Raw genomic sequence first — 23424 nt, forward strand, 5'->3', positions numbered from 1 at the left:
TTCAAAGGTCACAAAAGAGCAGCAGATCAGAGACAGTTTGAGCCTCATGGTACAGCCAGTGCAGAAGTATTGTCTTGATGGGAGAAGTCCAGAAATTTGAAGCCAGGTTTGCGAGGAGATCTAGATCTAGATTATTGCAGATCTTTTCCACAGCTGACCGAGCAAAGAGCAGCAGAAACATGGTCATGATGTTCAGAAAAGGAATTTGAAGCCAAATTTGAGAGAAAAACCACATTTGGGTCATTTCCATATTTTTACCAGAACACTCAATGTAAGGTTGGGGGACAGGGTTTGAACTAACAGAGGCCAATAGTTAACTTGAAGGTTGAGCTAAAATGCACCCACTTAAGCAGTAGTAAAGAGGATTTAGGGAGAGAAAGAGCAACACATTGCAGAAGATAGCCATGGTTAGACACGCACAGTGAGGAGCTCCTGAAGGAACTGATTTCCCGAGAGCCATCTTGTAGGCAAATCACCAGAAGTAGCCATACAGGTCTAAAAGGTAGAGCAGAGACACCAGTATGGACCTGTTTGGCCTGTTCCTTTGCTGTAATTAGTATGCAAGACCCAACTAAATTATTTTTAGAGCTCTTATGAACATTGTAATCTTGAAAAAAGCACGTTTTTATTTGCTAATTATATCAGTTGCAGTTTAGTACCGAGGTGGCAGACTCTCCTGTGGCATGGCATTTCATTGGGGGCACTCTTTATGGCAGTTTAGCTTCTGATGGTTAGAATTAGGTTACTATGCCTAGTTCATTTTTTTGGAACACAGATCATATCCATTTTATTCCCAGATATTTGTTTTCTTTCTGTAGGACTTTGTAAAATTGTAGAAACGGTTATGTTCTGTATCATGCGACTTCTCTTTTTGTTAAGGGTTGAACTGCAGTTTATTTGAATCTCCAAGACTTTCCACTGGCTAAAGCTTTAAATTGATGATTAAAATGTACACTATACAAAGTAGAAATTTTCTGCTTTTTTTTTAAAAAGCTTTTATTTTCTTCTTCAAAAAAGGACTCTGCAGAAATTTCCTTCCTCATTTGAAAGTGTGAAAATCTAATGTTTGGTTTTCTGTTTTTTCTTCCCTGCCCCCAATATTAGGATAAAATAGTTTTTTTCAGGCTAACGAATGGTCACTTCTATAGATCTTGGAAAAGGCAACAGAAAATGTGCTCAGGTTCCTCCTTAAAACAGAATTCACATTCAGTGGCATTCAGCAGATCTCCTTTATTCATAGACAGTGGCTAATGTCAACTAACCTGAAATAAAATCAAAAAATGCTGGAAATACTCAGGTCTGCCAGCATCTGTGGAGAGAGAAGCAGATTTAACATTTCAGGTCAGTGACCCTTCTTCAGAACTGGCAAAGGTTAGAAATGTAAAAGGTTTTAAAAGAGGCAAATGAAAATCCTGTCCGAGAAGAGCAGAATTTCTTCAGGTAGGCATTCCTGGAAGAGAAGTGGCAGTGAATTAAACACTAAAATAAAAAGCAAAATACTGCAGATGCTGGAAATCTGAAATAAAAACAAGAAATGCTGGAAATACGCAGCAGGTCTGGCAGCATCTGTGAGGAGCTTCTCGACAGATGCTGCCAGACCTGCTGAGTATTTCCAGCATCTGCAATATTTTGCTTTTATTTTAGTCAACTACCCTGAATTTGATATGGTTCATTTAACTTTTGTGACAGACTGGCATGATGCAAGATGGAACACTAGCCCCTTCTGGATTGCATTTTCATCTCCTTGTCCGTCTTAGTAAGCCCTTGCTTTTCTTCACATTGGAAAGAGTCAAGTAAGTCATCACGTTGATTCAAGACCAGTTTGCAACGAAAGCTGAAACTATGTAAAAAGTCTGGTTTAAAACATCTGGTTTAAATAATTAGCTGCAACTATACATGTGTAGATAACAGACTTGAGCTAAAGGTTTATTGCTTTTAATACACTTTTACATATTTGTAATATCAAAAACGTCCGAAACCAAAGCACTTCAGTTAATATTAAACAAGAAACCTAGCTCTCTGGACCAGTAGCTTTAGTAGCAGAATACTGGATCCTTCCAAGGTTGTCCGTTTGAATTCTAGTCTCCACTCTACTTTGAACTCCCATTCTCTCACTTTGTGGGGTTTGACAGTTCTGGTGTAGGCTACTAGATTTTGTATTGAACAGCAGCATGTTTTGAGTTTTTTTTGATTCATTCATGGGATGTGGGTGTCACTGGCCAGGCCAGCATTTATTGCCCATCCCTAATTGCTATTGAGAAGTTGGTGGTGAGCTGCCGCCTTGAACCACTGCAGTCCATGTGGGGTAGATATACCCCCATTGCTGTTATGAAGGGAGTTCGAGGATTTTGACCCAGCGACAGTGAAGTAATGGTGATATTGTTCCAAGTCAGGATGATGTATGACTTTGAGGGGAACTTGCAGATGGTGGTGTTCCCATGCATTTGCTGCCTTGTCCTTCTAGTTGGTAGAGGTTGCGGGTTTGGAAAGTGCTGTCTAAGGAGCCTTGGTGTATTGCTGCAGTGAATCTTGTAGATGGTACACACTGCTGCCACTGTGTGTCGGTGGTGGAGGGAGGGAGTGAATGTTTGTAGATGGGGTGCCAATCAAGCAGCTTGCTTTGTCCTGGATGGTGTCGAGCTCCTTGAGCGTTGTTGGAGCTGCACCCATCCAGGCAAGTATTCCATCACACTCCTGACTTGTGCCTTGTCGATGGTAGACAGGCTTTGGGGAATCAGGAGGTGAGTTATTTGCATCAGGATTCCTAGCCTCTGACCTGCTGTTGTAGCCACGGTATTTATATGGCTACTGCAGTTCAGTTTCTGGTCAATGGTAGCCCCGAGGATGTTGATAGTGGGGAATTCAGCAATGGTAATGCCGTTGAATGTCAAGGGGAGATGGTTAGATTCTCTCTTGTTGGAGATGGTCATTGCCTGGCCCTTGTGTGGCGTGAATGTTACTTGCCACTTATCAGCCCAAGCCTGGATATTGTCCAGGTCTTGCTGCATTTCTACACTGACTGCTTCAGTATCTAAGGAGTCACGATGGTGCTGAACATTGTGCAATCATCAGTGAACATTCTCACTTCTGACCTTATGATTGAAGGAAGGTCATTGATGAAGCAGCTGAAGATGATTGGGCCTAGGACACTACCCTGAGGAACTCCTGCAGTGATGTCCTGGAGCTCAGATTATTGACCTCCAGCAACCACAACCATCTTCCTTTGCACTAGGTATGACTCCAGCCAGCGGAGGGTTTCCCCCTGATTCCCATTGACTTCAGTTTTGCTAGGGCTCCTTGATGCCATACTCGGTCAAATGCTGCCTTGATGTCAAGGGTAGTCACTCTCACCTCACCTCTTGAGTCAGGCCTTTTGTCCATGTTTGAACCAAGGCTGTAATGAGGTCAGGAGCTGAGTTGCCTTGGCGGAACCCAAACTGAGCGTCACTGAGCAGGTTATTGCTAAGCTAGTGCTGCTTGATGGCACTGTTGATGACACCTTCCATCACTTTACTGATTGAGAGTAGGCTGATGGTGCAGTAAATTGCCGGGTTGGACTTGTCCTGCTTTTTGTGTACAGGACATACCTGGGCAATTTTCCACATTGCAGGGTAGATGCCAGTGTTGTAGCTGTACTGGAACTGCTTCGCTAGGGGCGTAGCAAGTTCTGGAGCACAGGTCTTCAGTACTATTGCTGGAATATTGTCAGGGCCCATAGCTTTTGCAGTATCCAGTGCCTTCAGTCGTTTCTTGATATCATGTGGAGTGAATCGAATTGGCTGAAGTCTGGCATCTACGATGCTGGGGACTTCAGGAGGAGGCCGAGATGGATCAACAACTCGGCACTTCTGGCTGAAGATTGTTGCAAATGCTTCAGCCTTATCTTTTGCACTGATGTGCTGGGCTCCCCCATCATTGAGGATGGGGATATTTGTGGAGCCACCTCTTTCAGTTGGTTGTTTAATTGTCCACCACCATTCATGGCTGGATGTGGCAGGACTGCAGAGCTTAGATCTGATCCTTTGGTTATGGGATCGCTCTGCTCTGTCTATCACATGCTGCTTACGCAGTTTGGCACACAGATAGTCCTGTGTTGTAGCTTCAGCAGGTTGACTCCTCATTTTGAGGTATGCCTGGTGCTGCTCCTGGCATGCCCTCCTGCACTCTTCATTGAACCAGGGTTGGTCTCCTGGCTTGATGGTAATGGCAGAGTGGGAGATATGCCGGGCCATGAGGTTACAGATTGTGGTCGAGTACAATTCTGCTGCTGCTGATGGCCCACAGTCCCTCATGGATGCCCAGTTTTGCATTGCTTGATCTGTTAGAAATCTATCCCATTTAGCACGGTGATAGTGCCACACAACACGATGGAGGGTTTCCTCAATGTGAAGGCGGGACTTGGTCTCCACAAGGACTACCAATACTATCATGGACAGAAGCATCTGCGGCAGGCAGATTGGTGAGGACGAGGTCAAGTATGTTTTTCCCCTTTTGTTGGTTCCCTCACCACCTGCTGCAGACCCAGTCTAGCAGCTATGTCCTTTAGGACTCGGCCAGCTCGGTCAGAAGTGGTGCTACCGAGCCACTCTTGGTGATGGACATTGAAGTCCCCCACCCAGAGTACATTTTGTGCCCTCACCACCCTCTGTGCTTCCTCCAAGTGCTGTTCAAATGGAGGAGGACTAATTCATCAGCTGAGGGAGAGGGCGGTAGATGCTAATTAGCAGGAGGTTTCCTTGTCAATGTTTGATCTGATGCCATGAGACTTCATGGGGTCCAGAGTCGATGTTGAGGACTCCCAGGACAACTCCCTCCCTTCTGTATAGCACTGTCCCGCCACCTCTGGTGGGTCTGTCCTGCCAGTGGGACAGGACATCATACCCAGGGATGGTGATGGCAGTGTCTGGGACATTGTCTGTAAGGTATGATTCCGTGAGTATGACTATGTCAGGCTGTTGCTTGACTAGTCTGTGGGACAGCTCTCCCAACTTTGGCACAAGCCCCCAGATGTTAGTAAGGAGGACTTTGCAGGGTCAACAGGGCTGGATTTGCCGTTGTCGTTTCCGGTGCCTAGGTCGATGCCGGTTGGTCTGTCCGGTTTCATTCATTTTTATTGACTTCGTAGCGGTTAGATACAACTGAGTGGCTTGCTCGGCCACTTCAGAGGGCATATAAGAGTCAACCACTTTGCTCTGGTCTGGAGTCACATGTAGGCCAGACCAGGTAAGGACAGCAGATTTCCTTCCCTAAAGGACATTAGTGAACCAGATGGGTTTTTACAACAATTGATAATGGTTTCATGGCCATCATTAGACTAACTTTTAGTTCCAGATTTATTAATTGAATTCAGATTCCACCTTCTGCTGTGGTGGGATTTGAACCCATGTCCCCAGAGCAATACCCTGGGTCTCTGGGTTACTAGTCCAGTGACAATACCACTACGCCACCGCCTCCCCAGGAGTGGAGGGAGAAGGAGTGTGAAGAGGAAACGAAAAAAGGAATATCGTTCCATTTTCAGCTTTGAAAAATCAAATCTTGTATTGGCCATTTGAAGTCCTGTTTTTTGGTTTTCTTGCCTCCAGACTTGGCTATTCCACTGCACTCCTGGTTGGCCTCCCACAGTCTACCCTCTGTAAATTTGAGGTCATTCAAAACTCTGCTGTTCGTGTCCTAACTTGCACCAAATGCCATTCATCCATCACCCCTGTACTTGCTTATATACATTGAGATCAAACAACATCAAGGAATTTTAAAATTCTCATCCTTATTTTCAAAACTGTCCATGGCCTCACCCCCTCCGTATCTAAATCTTTTCCAGCCCTCTGATATCTGCACTCATGTAATTCTGGCCTCTTGAGCATCCCCAATTGTAATTGTTTTACCATTGGTGGCTCTGCCTTCAACTGCCTAGGGCCTAAGCTCTGGCATTCCCTCCATAAACCTTTTCAACACTCTACCTCTCTTTCCTCCTGTAAGATGCTTCTTTTAAAATCTACTGCTTTGACCATCTGCCCTAATATCACCTTAATTGGCTCAGTGTCTAATTTTGCTTTATAATGCTACTGTGAAGTGCCTTGGGATTTATTACATTAAAGGCACTGTATAAATTATCACCAATTGCCATTAATAAGTCAATATAACAGATTGCTGTGGTCACCAGGCTAAAGTAGAAGCCAACAGTGATGGACTTAAATGATAGACAACAATGGCAACTGTTTGTTCTTCTGTAATTAGGGTATATGCCTCATGAGCTTTGCAGTGTTTAACATGTTCCTTTTTTAGGAACGATATTGAATGCAATAAGACTATGCTAATATTCTCTCTGCAAGTTTCATCTGTTAAGACTGTTTAAACTCCAAGAATGCTATTTTTAGTCAATGTGGTGATTACATTCGGAAGTGAAAGCCTTGTTAGCAGCTTGGAAATGATTTGATTTCTGTTCCAGTATCTTCATGAGTCCTTTATTGAGGCCTGTTTTATTATTATAGAGAAGTGTGCAGGAGTATTGCAGATGATCATTTTTACTAAAGTTGACTTGTTATATTGTACTCCGCGTTAAGGAGCATACAGATTTTCTGTGAATTTCTAACACCTGTGATCTATTCTCAATAGACATGGGAACAACTTCTAATGAAATATAGCCAAGAATTTTTGGTAAAATATTTTTTCAAGTAAAATGACTACATATATGATTGTCCCTACGAAATTTTAGTGCCATTTTCATTGAATAGAATGAATTATTGGTTATAGCATAGAAGGAGGTTATTCAGCCCATCTTGTCCATGCTGGCTTTCTGCAAGAGCAGCTCAGCTCATCCCACTTCCCTGCCTTTTCCCCATAGCCCTGCAATTGTTTTCTCTTCAGATAAATATCCAATATCCTTTTGAAAGCCACAATTGAATTTGCTTCCACCGCACTCTCAGGCAGTGCATTCCAGATCCTTACCATTCGCTGCGTTTTTTTGAAAAAGAAAGTTCTTCCTCATGTCACCTTTTTTGGTTCTTTTGCCATTCAGCTTAAATCTGCCAATGGGAACAGTTCCTCCCTAGCAACTCGGTCCAGCCCCTCATGATTTTGACCACCATTATCAAATCTCTGCTCAACCCTCTCTTCTCTAAGGAGAACAGCCCCAGCTTCTCCAATACATCCTTGTACCTGAAGTCCCTTATCCCTGAAACTGTTCTTGTAAATCTGCTCTGCACCTTCTCTAACACCTTCACATCCTTCCTAATGTGTGGTACCCAAAATTGGACACAGCCGAACCAGTGTTTTATTCAAGGTTCATGATAACTTTCTTGCTTTTTTGCTCTATGCCTCTGTTTATAAAGCCCAGGATCCCATATGCATTATCAACCTGCCCTGCCATCTTCAATGATTTGTGAACATATACCCCCAGCTCCCTCTGCTCCTGCATTCCCTTTAGAATTGTATCCTTTATTTTATATTGCCTCTTCTCGTTGTTCCTACCAAAATGTATCACTTCATACTTCTCTGTGTGAAATCTCATCTGCCATGTATCCACACATCCCACCAGCCTGTTTATGTCCTCTTGAAGTCTCGCACTATCCTCCTCACAGATCACAATACTTCCAAATTTTGTGTCGTCTGCCAATTTTGAAATTGCGCCCTGCACACCCAAGTCTAGGTCATTAACCTAGGTCGTGAAGTACTGATTACAGATTCTGCTGAGTTGTTCAGCTTGATGAACTACCCAGAGATGGGCATGCAGAGCCTCAGGCTAATGACCTTCCAACTATAGTTCCATCCAGCCATTGAACTCTTAAAATCAGATCATTGTGGGCGCTGGGATTAGTTTGAATTTTATTTTATTTTTCTGCTGTAGAAAAGGAATGGGAGTGGCTGGAAGAGAAATATAACATCTGTGTTTGGAATTCAAGAGAATTGAATGAGACTTGGTCTGTGAAGACTGCTAGACCGTATCTGTATCTTCTGCAAAACTGTTAGAACAATTTTTTCCAGTTAAATGTGACCATATTTTAATTAAACTAGTGCTGAAAATGCTTGTAATTTGTTCGTGTTCTGTTTCCTTCTATTCAGCATTTGTGCTTGAATACCTTTGTGCAAAACCAGTGTAATGGGAAACTTTTTTCCCTTCTTCAAAAATCAAGTCTTTTCAACCCAAAGTTTTCAAGTGATTGCATGTTGCGTTTTAAAATGTAGCTTTTCTGTAAAGTTTTTCCTTAAGTTATTTTTAAAATATATTTTAGTGCTCTACTTTCAATGATAAAAAATCCATTAACATGACATTTTTATAGTCTTTGATTTTTATTAGCAATACTAGTCCTGTGTAACAACTGCATTCCATGTGTGTGGTCTGAGGTCTGGTGGTTTATTACCAAAGGATATTATTCAGCAGAGTCACCAAGATTTAGAAGCTGTAGACTTTGGCGCTCGGGTCAAGGGTGGGTGGTGGTGGTCCTGGGGAAAGCAGAATTTTTCTAATTTTCGAACAGATGCAAATTTTGCTTACACTTCAGTGGGAAGAATGATCGGTCAAGCATCTAATCAGCTGTAACAGCAACATTTGAAGTTATATTTTTTATAGCTTTAATATATACTGCAAGTAGGTGTTGACCTATTTTCATGTTAAACGTCTTTTTCTCACAGCAGCTACAAAAAGTAGCAAACTTTAAATTGAAGCAGCATTCATTTCCTATTCTCTATCTGCTTCCCTATGTCCTCTAGGTAGGGTCGATCAACTATCAACCAGCTTGTGCACTTCAGCGGTGCTACCTGTTGCAATCCCATTAAGGTTGCATTTCAATGTTGAGTGTGAAGAATGTATCTGGAAATTAAAAATGCTGAAAAATTGACTAATCAATGGGGACTTCTTTCAAATTCCTCCATGCACCTCCTGTAGGCGCATGTGATGGGGCACAGTTCCATGGGTGCTGAGCACCCTCCAGTACCTTTCCCAAGTGACCATTATTTATGTGCAACTCTTGACAGTAAGTGTGAACAAACAATTTGCCTTATGGGTACTGCAATGATGTATGTTCGTGTTCTTTCCCACTATCCATATAGGTGTACATGTCAGCCAAAGCGATGGTGCGATTTTCCTCATGAGTGCCCAGGCACCTAGATCCATTTGTAACTCTCCTGCTAAAGCCTTGTAACTCAGCACTGTTGTGCTGAGGTACATTTTTACATTTACTGATCTTTTGGGTTTCTAAAACTTTTTTCTCTTTTTTTTTCCCCCCTATATTCTAGGATCCGAATAAGAGCAGCAGCACTAACAGCAGTAACAGCTTCTCCAAGCCCCACAAATCCATGAAAGAGCACAAGGACAAACCATCTAAAGACTCAAAAGAGCACAAAAGTGCCTTCAAAGAACCTTCCAGGGAACACAGTAAAACTTCCAAAGAGTCCTCAAAGAAACCCAAAGAAAACAAGCCACTAAAAGATGAGAAAATTGTTCCTAAGACAGCATTTAAGGAACCAAAACCAATGTCAAAAGAGCCAAAATCATTGGAAAACAACATAGTAAGTGGGACTGGAGGCATTCAACAGGACATTAAGGCTCCGACCAAGAGGCCTCCTAATACAGACTCTGATGAACTTGTAGCCAAGAAAAAAAAGAAAAGCAGTTCTGAATTTTTGTTTAAAAGTTTTTCCAGTGCTTCACCTTCTGAAAAGAAACAAATGAAGGACAAATCGCATGTTAAAGCAACAAAGGTCAAAATGGAAAGTGAAATGATAGAGAAAAAGAAGTCTAGTTTACCACCATTTGAAGACATTGTAGATCCAAATGACTTTGCATTAGATGATATGTCTTCTAAATCTGAGGTAAGTAGAAGTACTAAAATTTAATTTGAGCGCGCGGGCGTCTTTTCCTATATCTACCTTAGAAGGTAGAGTTCATGCCACTTAAAAGGTCAACTAGGAAATTTTATTCTGTGAAACCTAAGCTGATTTAAAGCTATTTTGAGACTGACTAAGCTTCAAAGGGCACTGCAATTATGTTAAAGATAAGGTCTACAAATTGATATATTAATAAACTCTGACCATCCCTAAATCTTGGTTAATAGAGCTCCTTCAAAGTTTAAAGGGAGAGGAGGAAAACTGAAGTTTATGTGGATGGTCTTATCTCATATTAAGTATTTAGTTGCTGCCTCTTTTGCTCTTCCCTTGCTTCTACACAGTAGAAAAGTTTACAAAATTTGTGTTTCCTTCCTTTTGGAGGATATAATAAAGTTCAGTTTAATGAATTATACGTAGTCATTGAAATTAGCAAATTTGTGAGCAAAATGCTGAAAGGTGAATTGGCATATCTTGAATTCCCAAAAGTCTTTTTTTAAAACAAAAAGGATATTCTAAGTGTGTTTACAGTCGATGCACATAGCAAGTAGTTTTATTTCTTCCTCCCACATGTGTGTGTACATGATTGCATGAAATGTGTCAATGTCTGCCAAAATAAAATTTGGTGACTAGCTGCTGGGGTTTTGCTCGTGCTATGTGAACTGGAGCAGACATTTTGTTTTCCTACATTAAATCCTACACTAGTTGGTGACTGTTTGGACTCATCTGACTTCATGACTAAGTGGTAAATAAACCACCATTTGCCGTGAAATAATAACAGAAAATGCTGAAGATGCACAGGGCAATCTGCATTTGTGAGAAAGGTAGGTTCCACCCAAAATGTTAAGTTTTATCTTTTGTTCGGATACTAATTTGACCTTTTTCTCTACCCTGTGTATCAGCTGAAGATGGCTGATTGTCAGATTTCCAAGTGCAATATGTTCATTCACAACTTCAAATATTAATAAATCTTAATGAATAGTACTCAGAAGATCACAGGATCTCAATGCTTTCCTTAGATACCTTTCCAAACTGCTTACTTACAAATGCGCATTAACAGATTATCAGCCTTTCGTTTCTTGTAGTCTTCCTATCTCACTACACCATTTAGGTTGAAGCTATAATGAGCAAAAGGGTCTGGAGCTGCAGAGTGCACTTTGGAGAGCTGTGTTCTCCGGTGGTTCCCAAAACATTAATTCTTTGCTCTTGTTCAGCAAGTACGTGGACTGTTTGAGTGCTGGAGTTATGCTCCCAACTAATATCAGTCATTAACAGAATAAGGCTCTGTGACCTGAGGAATTTCACACCACTGTGTCCTGACGTGACACTCTGATTCTCCAGGATTGCATTGACTTTCTGGTTATAAAACTGACATTGTAACTGCATCCTTAATCTTATGCTTAACTTTGTTTGAGTTACTTATCTCTATATGCACTTACAAAAATATTTGATAATGCTGTGTAAGTTTTGAGGCTAACTTTTCATTGTGTATTTTTCTTCACTTGCCCTTTCTGATCACGAAAGAATATATTCTTTCTCTTACTTTTACTCATCCCCTGCCCCGCAAAATCTATTTGGAATATCTTTTTCAGGTAAGTTTAGCTCTACAAACATAGAGAGACAATTTAATTCGGGTTACTTTTGAATATTTCCACTAATTGTAAGAAAATCATCCTCATCCTTCAACTTTTAACTTTTTTGTTGAATTTGTTTAATTTTTAAGGCCAAGTAGCCTGAGGAATACCAACCGCATAACTGCTACAATGCATTATTCCATGTTAAACTGCTAGTTTTCAAGTACGTTGTGGGTCTGCTTGCCCAGAGACTTGTCTGCCACTTCAAATTAATCAGCCATATGTCTGAAGTGACTGGAAGCCCAGAAGCTTAAGTAAAGTAGGAGGAAAAGAGCAAGTGACTGTCAAAGCTTTGTCACAAGAAAGCATATTTCAGATGGAGGTAGTTTAAACCATGATTATATGATTTTACACTTGGATGTTTGAGGAGGATCTAAGAATATTCTGTCTTTTGTTCTGTAAAACTCAGTCTGCATATCATGTTTTCATTCCAAAAAGGGGAGTTGTACTAATTTGGTATATTGCCAATAGAGTTGCATTTTCTGCAAGTGGCCAGGGCTAAAGCCAGAAAGTATTAAATGCTCTAAAGTAATATGGTGCACATGATTTGGCAGTGTTTCTGAATGTAAAATTAGATCTTGATATCTTGCTGGTAGACAAATTCCAGTAGTTTTTCTCTAGTCTGACAGACCTTGCAACTTAAGTCTTTGTAACTCGTCTGTTCTAATAGTCATTCACCAAAGTGACGCAATGCCTGGATAAAAGTCAGGTGGGTGAAGCATTTTATCTGTCCAGTGACTGTACATTCCCATTAAGTGAATTCTGGAACATTGGGTTCTTTTGCTGACCCAAGTATTAACCCACATGTATTATAATGAATTGCCATGTGGGAAACCTCCATGCTGTGGGCACTGAAAATACTAATCGTGCCCATAGAGCAAAATAATCAAACATGTTGCTGGGGGAGTGAGGAAGCGAAGAATTTAACCTTTTTCCCCACCCACATTTGCTGTGAGAGTCAGAGGGCGGAAAGAGTTTAATTCCTCCCACGATGGGTAGGAGGGAAAAGGTTAACCAGTGTCCCACTCCCCCCAAAGCCTCCACAGCGGTGTGGGCGTGTGGAGGTGTGGCTAAATTGTCAGTTATGTGAAACATGGCCTCGGCTCACTGTGAATGTGCCTACTTCCAGTTCAACTCTGGTAGATTTGGAAGCATAGCTTGCTCTGGAGAGGAGAGGAGGGTCTGTAAGATTTAAGTGAAGCTCTATTCCTCAGATTTTTGGAAGCCATTTGAATTTAGAGCTGGCCAACAGGGTTTCCCAGGGCTTGGGGGATGCAACCACCAAAGGGAGGTGGGAGTGGCCGGATCCAACAGTTAAGTGATTTTTAAAGAGCACAGCTTGTGGGCCAGAAGGAGCAGGAGTGCTAACCTGAACTGAAGCGGTGTTTAATTTTCAGTGCAGTGAATGAAAGCAGTGTTGAAATGAGTAAACCATAACCCATAAATTGCCATTTTTGTGTACGCTGTGAAAACAAAACAGCTGTACATTTGTGAGCAGGAAAAGAAAAACTAAGCTCTTTGGAGAGTGGCAGTGGCATAAGAGTTGAAATATAATTGAATGTTTGACAAGTGCTAACAATCTTTGAAGTTTTCTGTTTTTAAAAAAAAAAGTGCTATTTTTATTTCGAAAATTATTACATAGCAGCGTTAACTCAAGTGTTTGCTCCTTGAGACTTGCACAGTAAATATATTCCGTGTAAATTTATATGAGTGAGGAAGCTAAAACCCAGTACAACTTGAGTGCCTTTTTGCTGAGGAACTCAGTAATTTATGGATTTGCATAAATATTTATTCAGCTTTGCAGAATGCTGGATAAGTTGTGTTCAGAATTTCATTTTTTTTTATGCAACCACGAAGCTTTGCCAATTATAATGCATTGAAGTGGAGATCATGTGAGATGCCAATAATATATGTGCATATTTTTTTCCAGTCATCCTAAACAGATGCACCTTGTAGGTGTTGCATGGCTCCATGAATTTGTAGAGTTTGCGTCCTATTTCCCACATCCCTCCATCTAATGTTTCCTGTAAGCTACAAGGCCGTACAGCAACCTGGAAGGCACTGTGCAGGCTGCTCTCGAGTTGTCCCCTTTAAGATGGCATGCAAAAAAATCTAAAGGTACTCCATATGCAAATCAACAGGTTACTCATAACAGAATAAATAAAAAGGGGCATTGTCCTTTTTCACTCAAGTGAATTCCTGCATTTGGCTTAGCCACTGGGGAACCATTGAATTTTTTTTAAATGGGAAGAAAATCAAACTGGGCTACTTTTTTCTTATTACTGACACTGAAGCCTGGGGAGCAAGGCAAAGAAAAATAAATACAAGGTGATATAAAGAAATAAGATTTTTCTACCTTACTCAAAGTCACTAACCAAAAAAGCCTTCTAGATTCAATTTGTCAAATAAAGAACCTTTTTATAGTTAATTGTTCAATGATATTTAGTAATTGAATATATTACTGTATTACAACATCTGCTGAAATGATTTCTAATGCAGACCCAGATGTGCAGTTTCTGAAATGGAGGGAAACAATATCATTACTTTTTGAAAGGAGTGGTGGATGGTGAGAGCATGTGTCAGATTTGTCTTGAGGTTGAACAACTGGTAATATCATGCAATGTCAATGAGTGATATGTGACTTAGTGCCATGAGACAAGGCTTTAAAATGCCCTTGTATTTCTCTTGACCACATTTGTCCCTTCAGACCATATGGTGGTATGAAAGTTTCAGCTTCAGCATAAATTGCATTAACTTCAAAAGTTATCTGCACCCAAGAACCAAGTGCTTAGGTATCTGATTTGGGGCACCAAGTTTCATGTGATGTAAGATTTTTCACTAACACAACTATCTTCCTATTTTGACTTATGATTTTAACTTTTTTGAAATTTCTTCTGCCTTTTTCCTCCATCTGCTATCCTTTACCCTTACTGGGTTCTCTTGAACTACACACACAACTTTTGACTGAGATAGGTGGCCAGCTGATGTTGAGCTTGACTGGTCACCTGTTATGTCTTTTGATGACTCATGCCAGTAGCTTTATTTATTTATTTAGAGATACAGCACTGAAACAGGCCCTTCGGCCCACCGAATCTGTGCCGACCATCAACCACCCATTTTCTACTAATCCTACGTTAATCCCATATTCCCTACCACATCCCCACAATTCTCCTACCACCTACCTACACTAGGGGCAACTTACAATGGCCAATTTACCTATCAACCTGCAAGTCTTTGGCTGTGGGAGGAAACTGGGGCACCTGGCGGAAACCCACGTGGTCACAGAGAGAACTTGCAAACTCCACACAGGCAGTACCCAGAATCAAACCCGGGTCGCTGGAGCTGTGAGGCTGCGGTGCTAACCACTGCGCCGCCCCACTGTTGTTCATGGACAGTAAATATCACTGGATTGTTCAACTGTAAAACCCATTGCAGTTGAGCTTGCTTCTGTTCTCATCCTGCAGCTACAGAGAGTAACAATGATTCCTTACGATTGTGTCAACAGAGAGCAGCTCATGTTTCTGCACAGCCATCAGAAAAGGAAAACCTGGTCATTAATTTCTACCCTTCATGCAAGACTATGGACACTGATGTTCATTATTGGGGCCCTCTTAGCCTGATCTTTATAGGCCTGGACTTTGTGGGGGTTTTTGATGGCTTACTGTCAGTGTTCACCATCATTACCCCTGTGAAACTGACTGCAACTTAGCGCATGGGCAGATTAACGTGAAATTCTTGAAGCTGCTGTCTGCCACTCACTGTTACACCACAGGCCGTGCTGTGCCTCCCCACCACAGAGCCAGCAATCCGTGTAACTGGCTTTTTAAGTGATCTGAATAATTATTGCTAAGCAACAGATCTGGCCATGTTAAATGTCTCCATTATGATTTTTTAAAAATCTAGTAATTAAAAGTAGTTACATATTTCAGCTTCTACCGTCACCCTATGTGCATGTCCCAATCTTTATTTTGCTCTGTTAATTTTATTTCCTGGTTGGCTGTCTGTGAGAATTCTTTAATGTGATTTGGTTGCTTGGACAGCTTGATGAAATCACTGCAGCCTCACACTGGGAAACCCCATTAAAGAATGCTACAATCCACTGCACAGTGAGAGGAGGTGAAGTTCTCGCCATAAAGATTGCTAGATCTCTCAGCTAGGCTTCCTTTGAGCTCAGCCTTTGCATTGCTACTGGCTGCAAACTCTGGGCCAATGTTTTTACATTTAGTTTTTTTTAACAGTTTGTCAGTCGACGCTTGGTAACATCTTACCAGGGCACAGTCAATTGACTTTCCCCACAATTAGAATGGCTGTTCATATAAACAAGCCAAGTATTCAAGTCACCTCTTGGAGGGTCCTGGCTGCTGAATACTTCGTGAAACCAGAGTTGTAAACATCAAAAGTACTGTGTCCTCTGTTGCTGCATCACAGTCCCATTAACAACAAAATTCTGAGGGTATATTTTGTTTCTGAACAGCATTTACCACTAATCCAGGCTATTGAAAGTTAGTCCAAGCTGACCAGAGGTTAAATTGATTATTTTAAAAATTCGCCTGTTCACTTGCTTGCTGCAAGGCCCTTTTTAAAGTGAGATCAGTAGTCCCGTTTTAAAACTTGAACCTTGTGCTTAATTTTATAAAACTCACTATAATTTCGCTAACTCTTTTTCGACAGCAATTTTTGAATAATATTTGTGTTTTATGTAGTACCTTAGTGGATCTCTGTCTCTGTTCCTTCAAATTATATTGAATTATACAGTGACATTTGTATATGTGAATAGAGAATCTAATTGTTTTATTATCTGTTTCAGACCAAAAGAACAGAAATCTTGTGCTGTATATCTGTTATAATTTGAGTTCTGATTTCATAACTTTCATATCTAAACTTTTATTTACATCCCTATCTCCACCAACCCTTTTTTCCCCTCCTGGCTGATTGTTATTACTGAAGTTTGGTTGAGTTGTGACCGAGCGTGTGCATGTGCGTTTTTTTGGAGAAGGGGTTTCGAGTGATGAGTGGCTAAAGGTGTCGCTGCACAGGATCATAATTGATACTCATGTAATACCAGTCTCTCTCTCTGATAGCACAGTTGAACACTCGTAAACAATGCTTAAGATGCACGTAATATGAAGCAGGAGACTGCAAACATAGAATTGTAGAAACATTGCACTATAAGTTAATGATTTTTTGTATTATCTATTATTCAGTTTGCCATCATCTTTACAGTCGGAATTTTTATGTGGTTACAGCTCAGATATTCAAAGGTTAGACTGTCCACATTTCCTCAAGTGTTTGAATTTTAGTTGCACCATGTATGGTTGGTCAGGAACAGAAAAACCTTGAACAGAAATGTATTTATAAATTAAGTTTACTATGAATTGTTCACGATTCAAAATTTTATCCATAAATAAGTAACTTGATGATTAATCACCATTTCCCCTTAATGGGTTAATACTGCAGCTTGTACTTCAAAGGTGTGATAAATGAAGGTCAATCTAGCAGTATGCTTCTGCTGGGAATTTGATCTTTTTTAACGTTGGTTGTACATCCTTTTCTTTGCATTTCTTCCCCATCCCCCAGTTCAGGTTCCATCTCCAAATGGAAAAATAAAATAAACTTTAAAAACAAATGTTTTCCAGATGTTAAGTGTCCTGTCATTAAACATTGTGTTCCTTTCAAAAAATTGGTATGCAGGGATCTATCCATGTATGCCATTTGGACCTCTAAGCAGTGGTGTATTACTTCACTTTTGTGCTAGTGTCAAACTTGATTGATTCCATCCCTGTTCAAAAACAGGACTATTAAGACTGGGCTTTGGACCCCATGTTTATGAACAGTCTGTACTTGGCTAATTAATTTGTCACCTCAATAATAATGTGGATGAAGAACACCAGACTTGAGGCAATTTCTCTGTCAGTTCCTTTAGATATGGATAGTGCTTTTTTGACATTGAACTGAAAATTATTTCCACATCTGTTTGCTTAATGAGCATGAATTCTTGTCACACCAAAAAGTTGAAATTTAACCACACTTTGTGACTTGTTTACATGGGATTTAGTTTTTTTTAACTTTGTGCAATCCTAACCCTCAGTCGGCTAAATATGTTTATACGTTAGGTTTGTACAGAATGCAGTTAAATATGAAACCTAAAATGGAAGCTTTATTATAATGTTCTCCAAAAGGTAAGACAATACAAATTTTTCCTTTTCTTAAATTGAGAAGCCAAGGTGAGGGGCCAGTATTCAATGCAGGATACCACCAAGGTTGGGAAGACATAAAAGATCGAGGGGAAATCCAGAAATAGTGATTTAATTGCAAGCTTGGGTTTTGAAGATATGACAATTACAGGAGGAAGGAAAGTGGGGGGTGGGGGGCGGGGAAATGAAGGAGCTCCATAGTTTGAGGTCCTGAGAGAATAAGCAGGAGTAAGAAACTGCAAAGACTCATTATTTCAGTATGTTGATGACATAGGAAAGAAGGACATTGTCTTTGGAGCTTAATTGAGCAAGAGCGGAAAGTTCTAGTGAGCACTGTACATAGCAGTGACAAAACATTGAAAAATTATCAGTTGCAATGGAATGTGTGTGAGATTACAGATGTAGTGACTGGCCTTTCTGCCTGTAACAGTAACCTTTTCTATATTTCCAAGGATATAGGAGAGGTGTTAGAGGAGCTTCCTCATATTTCAGATCAACATTTAAGGAGTCAATAGATGTTTCCCACCTTTAGGAACCAGGGTGGAATGGTGCTGCTGTTGTTTTAAAGCCATCAGTTAACACTAATTATTTTCAGTTTGTTTTTCATTGTGTAAGATGCCTTCCTGGCAGAAATTTGACCAAGTAGAACTTCCATATAATAATGTGAAATTCACATGTTTTGTGCCTTAACAGTCATTTCAACTAGTAAGGCAATGGCCAAAGACATTTTATCCTGCTTTGGATAGTGGAAAATTGTAGTAAATTAACCATAGCAATGAGTTTGTAGAGTGTATTAATGTGACCATTTCAGGATTTTGAAGGACAGTTTTAAAACTGTGGCATTGGAACCATTGTTGAGTTTTGAGATCCAGAACTAAGACACGACCACAAATTGTGAAAATGCTGCATTCAAAAGCTACATGTTGAAATTTCTTTTGTACTTATAACAATCTACGTAAATCTACATCCAAACTCTACTTTCAATTTCCCATGAGGGGGAAAGAAAATAGATGACTAAGTAGTTTACTGCTCCTTTGTTTAAAAAGCCTGTGGGTACAGTGCGATTTGGTGCCAGTGAGCTCAGCACAATTAACTTGTCTAAAAAGCTCTGAAGGTCATTTTATCCTCGCCCACCAATTCTGGCAGCCAGTTAATGTAACAATTTCAGCTAAGTCCATGGTAAACAGATTTTGTGTGAAGAGTTTAGCCAATCTCATTGCTTTAGCTTGAACTTGGCAAGCGAGCTCATTCTTGCCTGATCATTTTCCCTCCAGGAAAATAGTTCCCTGTTGCATGCATCAGTACCTTGTTCAGTTAAAACCTTCACTGCTTTCTCTATGGAGGGAGAAGTTGGAAAATAGAGACTAGGGCAGAAAATGGGATATAGTGTAGAAAAAAAGAGCTGGTAGCTTCAGATAATCTCTGTTCTACCAGTTCTACCTTTTCCACTGTGGTAGCTGTTAAACAGCAAGAAGGAGCAGCTGCTGTCCTGTCAGAGCTTTTGAGAAGAAAGAGTTCTTTTCACAGAAAAAAAATTGTGTGCTGCCTGTGTTTCTTGCAATAAAGTTATCTTAAAAGAAAATCGAATGTAGTAGTCTACTGCTAGTAGTTCAATCCTATTTCTGCTATTTTGAATTGTTCAGTAGCATAACAGAAAAGTGAAAATATGGTGCTTAAAATAATTCCGATCATTTGGATTAAGAAGACTAAACTCTAGTATGATCTTGCCATCACTGGCTACAGGGAAGCGTGGAACAATTTTTGTGCTGTTGAAGTCTGCAAAATGTTTAATTACAGCAGCTGCACAGACAGCAATGTAGAATTTTAAGTTTGTGGTTGGACTTCCAACACTGCAACACTTTTTTGATTCTTTCAATAATCCTCTGTAGCCAGTTAACAGAGAAATTTAGAGATATTTTCTAATCTATCTTCTGAGGAAAACTGGTGCCCTAGCTTTGCAGCAAGCAGCTGCTGATTTGACTTCACAGATTTACCCCAGTACTATATTTGCTATTGCAAAGAGCTTAGTTTTGTATGTTAAACATGTACAGATGACATTTGTGATGGTTTTTAAAAAAAAAGACAGCACAACTAATTATGTGGGTTTTGTGTTTAAATCTGGTTTAATTTTATAGCTTGCAAGTTCTTTTTGAAATTAAAGCTCCTCCTAATTCTGATTTGTGACTGTTTGTTTTCAGATCCTTCCCAATTTAGTGAGAGCTGTGCACCTTAGAGAATTTAAGTGCGTTTCATAGCTTAATAGCAAGATTGAAGAGTTTCAAAATCTGCTTTTAATGGGTAAAATATTTTTAAATGCTGACTTATAGTTCAAGTTGACAATTTCATAAAATTGGAAATGTTGAGGTGGCATGGTAAGTTAATCTTTAACTTTAGAAGGAAGTGTGTACTTTAATGCAGTTAATATATCTCAGAAGTGAGCAGTGGTCTATTTTATCCTTCAAATCTATCGACATTTGTATGTTCGGGTAGAATTAATTGACGAGGTAAAATGTTAACCAATGCCATGATTTTGAATGTTTCACATACAACAGTGCTCCAATGTAAACTGGTTGCATTTCAAAATAGTGATCACAGTGTAAATTGATGTTCTTTCTGGTAATATTTGAACCTGAACAAAAATGCATTGAATGGCATGAAGTTGCTGCATTAGACTTGGAAAAAGATTGCCAAATGCTAGTTATAATATTTGGTTTATTTCTGAAATATCTCGTGCAATATTGTCCTGTTGTGAACTGCAGCACTCCCAGAATATTAAATAATATCTTTGAAACTCCGATGTGTTGGAAAGAAACAAATTTTCATAGTTTGAGATGCCAAAAAAATCCAAGTTTTAACTAATAAACCATTTAGATTCCCAACCTTGGATTTCTTGTGCATACACGTATGCATTTACATTGATATCATTCTGATTCAAAATGAACACCATTCTGTTTTGAAATGCTGAATGGTATTGCACTCAATATTATTTAAAATCAACTTCCCTTTGGCAAGATCACTGCTGACAGTCCCAGTTCACCAATGCGGAAATTTTTACATTGGAGTAATTGGGAAATTGCTAGGTGTTTGGTCAGTAATGAGCATCTTCTGATTCATCAGCCCCGTGAACTTGAAGTAATTTGTATGCAAGCTCATGTGAAACCACTAATATCCATTTAACATACTAAATAATTGAGCAATTTAAGATAATTTCACTTCAATTTTTACTTACATTATTTTCCAATACATTTTGGCTTCTCGAGTGCTTTATTCACTTCCAGGCTCTCAAAAAATCGTTTCAGAATAAAGTGAAGGAAAATGCCACCTCAAATCTTTCAGGATGCATTTTTCATTTTGATGTTTTAGTGCAACAGTTCCTTAATTGCCATAAAGCCTAGACAGTCATCAGCTCAAAATTTTGTATTCTGTTCGCTAACAAATTCAAGGACTCTGGCTGCATACCCTGTACATGCTAAAATAAAAAATTTCAAGCAGAAATTTTCTACTGCTGGTGGAGAATATTGTATAAATAATACCGTGTAAGACTCAATGTAAGATTTGTGTGGCTGAACAGTTTTTTCTTTTTTGCTCCCCCCCAAGTGTTTTATAAGAAAATTGTAACAATTTGAGGCATGTTCATCTCCAAATTCTCATGCTCTCTCTGCTGATGTTCGTTAATACTTGTGCTCTTTTGTTGAGTTCTGTCGGCATTCCTAAAAAAAACACAATTCATGTTGAAACTTGTTCAATTTAATTAATTCCTTTTGTTTCTATTTCTGTTAAGATCAGGTGAGGAGGTGCCAATAGGCTCCCCCTCTTGTCACTCTCCTTGTTTAACCGTAATAGGGTTTATTTCTTTTAAACAGTGGATGTGCTTACCAATTCAGTAAGTGTTTAACCCTTTCTGTGCTATGATCATAAAATAACCAATTGGACATGTTTTGTTGAGTTTAAACAAGAGGTTAGTTTATTGTACTTAAAATCAAAACCTGATGTAAGTAAAATAATAAACTACGCTCCGACTCTCTCCCTCTCTCATGTACACGAATCACGCGCACACACACAGGTTACAGAGTAAAGAAGAGTAGATTGGTTGGATTAGAGTCAAGAATAAATAAAAAAAATATACAGTCTGTGGAGTCTGGTAATTCAGTTGTCTTCCGGCTGAACTCGAGTCCTGAAGTTTCTGATTGTTGGAGGTTGCCACCTAGTTCAGGGTTTTCCTGGAGACAGTGATCGAGATGGTTTTCTCCCTGGAGTCTCTGTCTGCAGCAAGGGTGGACTTGGATGTTTTGCTGCTCGCAGGCAGGGTTGGAACTTACAGCGTGCCTAGAAAGAGAGACCGACAGACCCCCACTTGGGTCCTGCACTCGTTAAAACTCAGGTGCTTGTCTGATGTAGCCAAAAGAAACTGCAAGTTTTCACTTAGAGAGAGAGACTGTCATGATTGTCCCAGTATATTCTTTTTGCACATTTAATGAGATCCAAGTCTAAGAATTCCAATCTCTCTCTGGTCTCAATGTTTCCGTGTTTACCCCTTGGGTTTGCCTCCACCAGTATTAATGTTCTAAGATGGCTTTGAATATCTTGCTAATGAAGGTGATACCAGGTAGCTCATTCAAACTTCTCAAGCTATTGTTCCGAATGAGGGCTATTCAGACATGCATCTCCACCTTGGTATGTAAGGTATTTTGATGCAAATTGCGGTGACCATTTTAACTGCTAGCAGTGACCAATTGCGTTCTCTTTCCCTTTTTTTAATGTTTAATTCAGGTTTCCAACTGATGGATTAAAAAATAATAATTTGGCATAGCACGTTATTGTGCTACATATAGATCTCCATGGAAACAACATACGGTTAATTGATATACATAGCTTGCAGTTGAAATTGAGGTTAGCTCTGCAAAGGGCAAAATGTCCTATTTGGCCCATTGCTGATATTAAAGACGCAATTGATATTTGGATACTGATGAGCTGATCATTTATACCTGTGCACCTGTTGGCATCCTGCTATCTATGAAAGATGATGGGCATGCAGCAAACAATCCATTTAGGTGGGGTGTCTTCTCTTGGTGCACCTTTGGCTGTGAAGGCCAATCCTTGAGAGGCAGGTTCTGCTTTAAGTGCCGCATGTGAAGCTGCCAAGTGATGTTGTGAGTTGATGTTTCTGAAGTTGGCGCTTGTTGCCAAGCTTCTGTAACAATTGGTCATCGAGGTAGTGCACACCAGTCCACAGGATGTGTCGCCGGTTCCATCTTTCATGAGCTCATGACTCCCAAGTGTGATAGTCAACGTTTAGAGTTTTCATGACACACTTGCAAGCATCGTTGAAGAGGAGCTTTGGGCGCCCCACTGGTCATCTGGCCCCAGCTACCTCACCATTACGGAAGGTCCTTGGGTATGCGACCGTCTTCCATCCTGTGAACGTGTCTAATCCACCGAAGCTGATTCTGTTTGGTGTCAACACACTTCACAGTTCTACCTTTTAACGGACTGCCACATATGTGATTTTTTTTTTTGTCTTGCCAGGATAGACCCATAATGCGCCGCAGACAACAAAGATAGAAATTATTGAGCTGCTTTTCCTGGTAGCTGTAAGTCGCCCATGTTTCACAGCCATACACCAAGGTGCTGAGAACACAGGCCGTGTAAAGCATCAGCTTGGTTCTAATGATCAGCTTGGTGTTATCCCATATGCATTTCGCAAGTCGGCCAAAGGTGGTAGTTGCTTTCCTTATGCGTGTATCGATTTCTACATCAAGGGACAGATTGTCATCATG

At 40.1% G+C, this 23424-nt stretch overlaps 1 protein-coding gene across 2 annotated transcripts in view; it reads left to right on the forward strand.

Moving 5' to 3' along the window:
- mllt3 (MLLT3 super elongation complex subunit) overlaps positions 1–23424 on the forward strand; it is a 180097-nt gene that overhangs the window by 91890 nt on the left and 64783 nt on the right. For both annotated transcript variants that reach the window (XM_068030272.1, XM_068030273.1), the window contains exon 5: positions 9232–9807. In XM_068030272.1, the coding sequence (XP_067886373.1) occupies positions 9232–9807 (576 nt within the window). The remainder of the gene's footprint in view (positions 1–9231; positions 9808–23424) is intronic.

This window comes from Heterodontus francisci, chromosome 4, assembly GCF_036365525.1.
Source record: "Heterodontus francisci isolate sHetFra1 chromosome 4, sHetFra1.hap1, whole genome shotgun sequence".
NCBI classification, from domain to species: Eukaryota; Metazoa; Chordata; class Chondrichthyes; order Heterodontiformes; family Heterodontidae; genus Heterodontus; species Heterodontus francisci.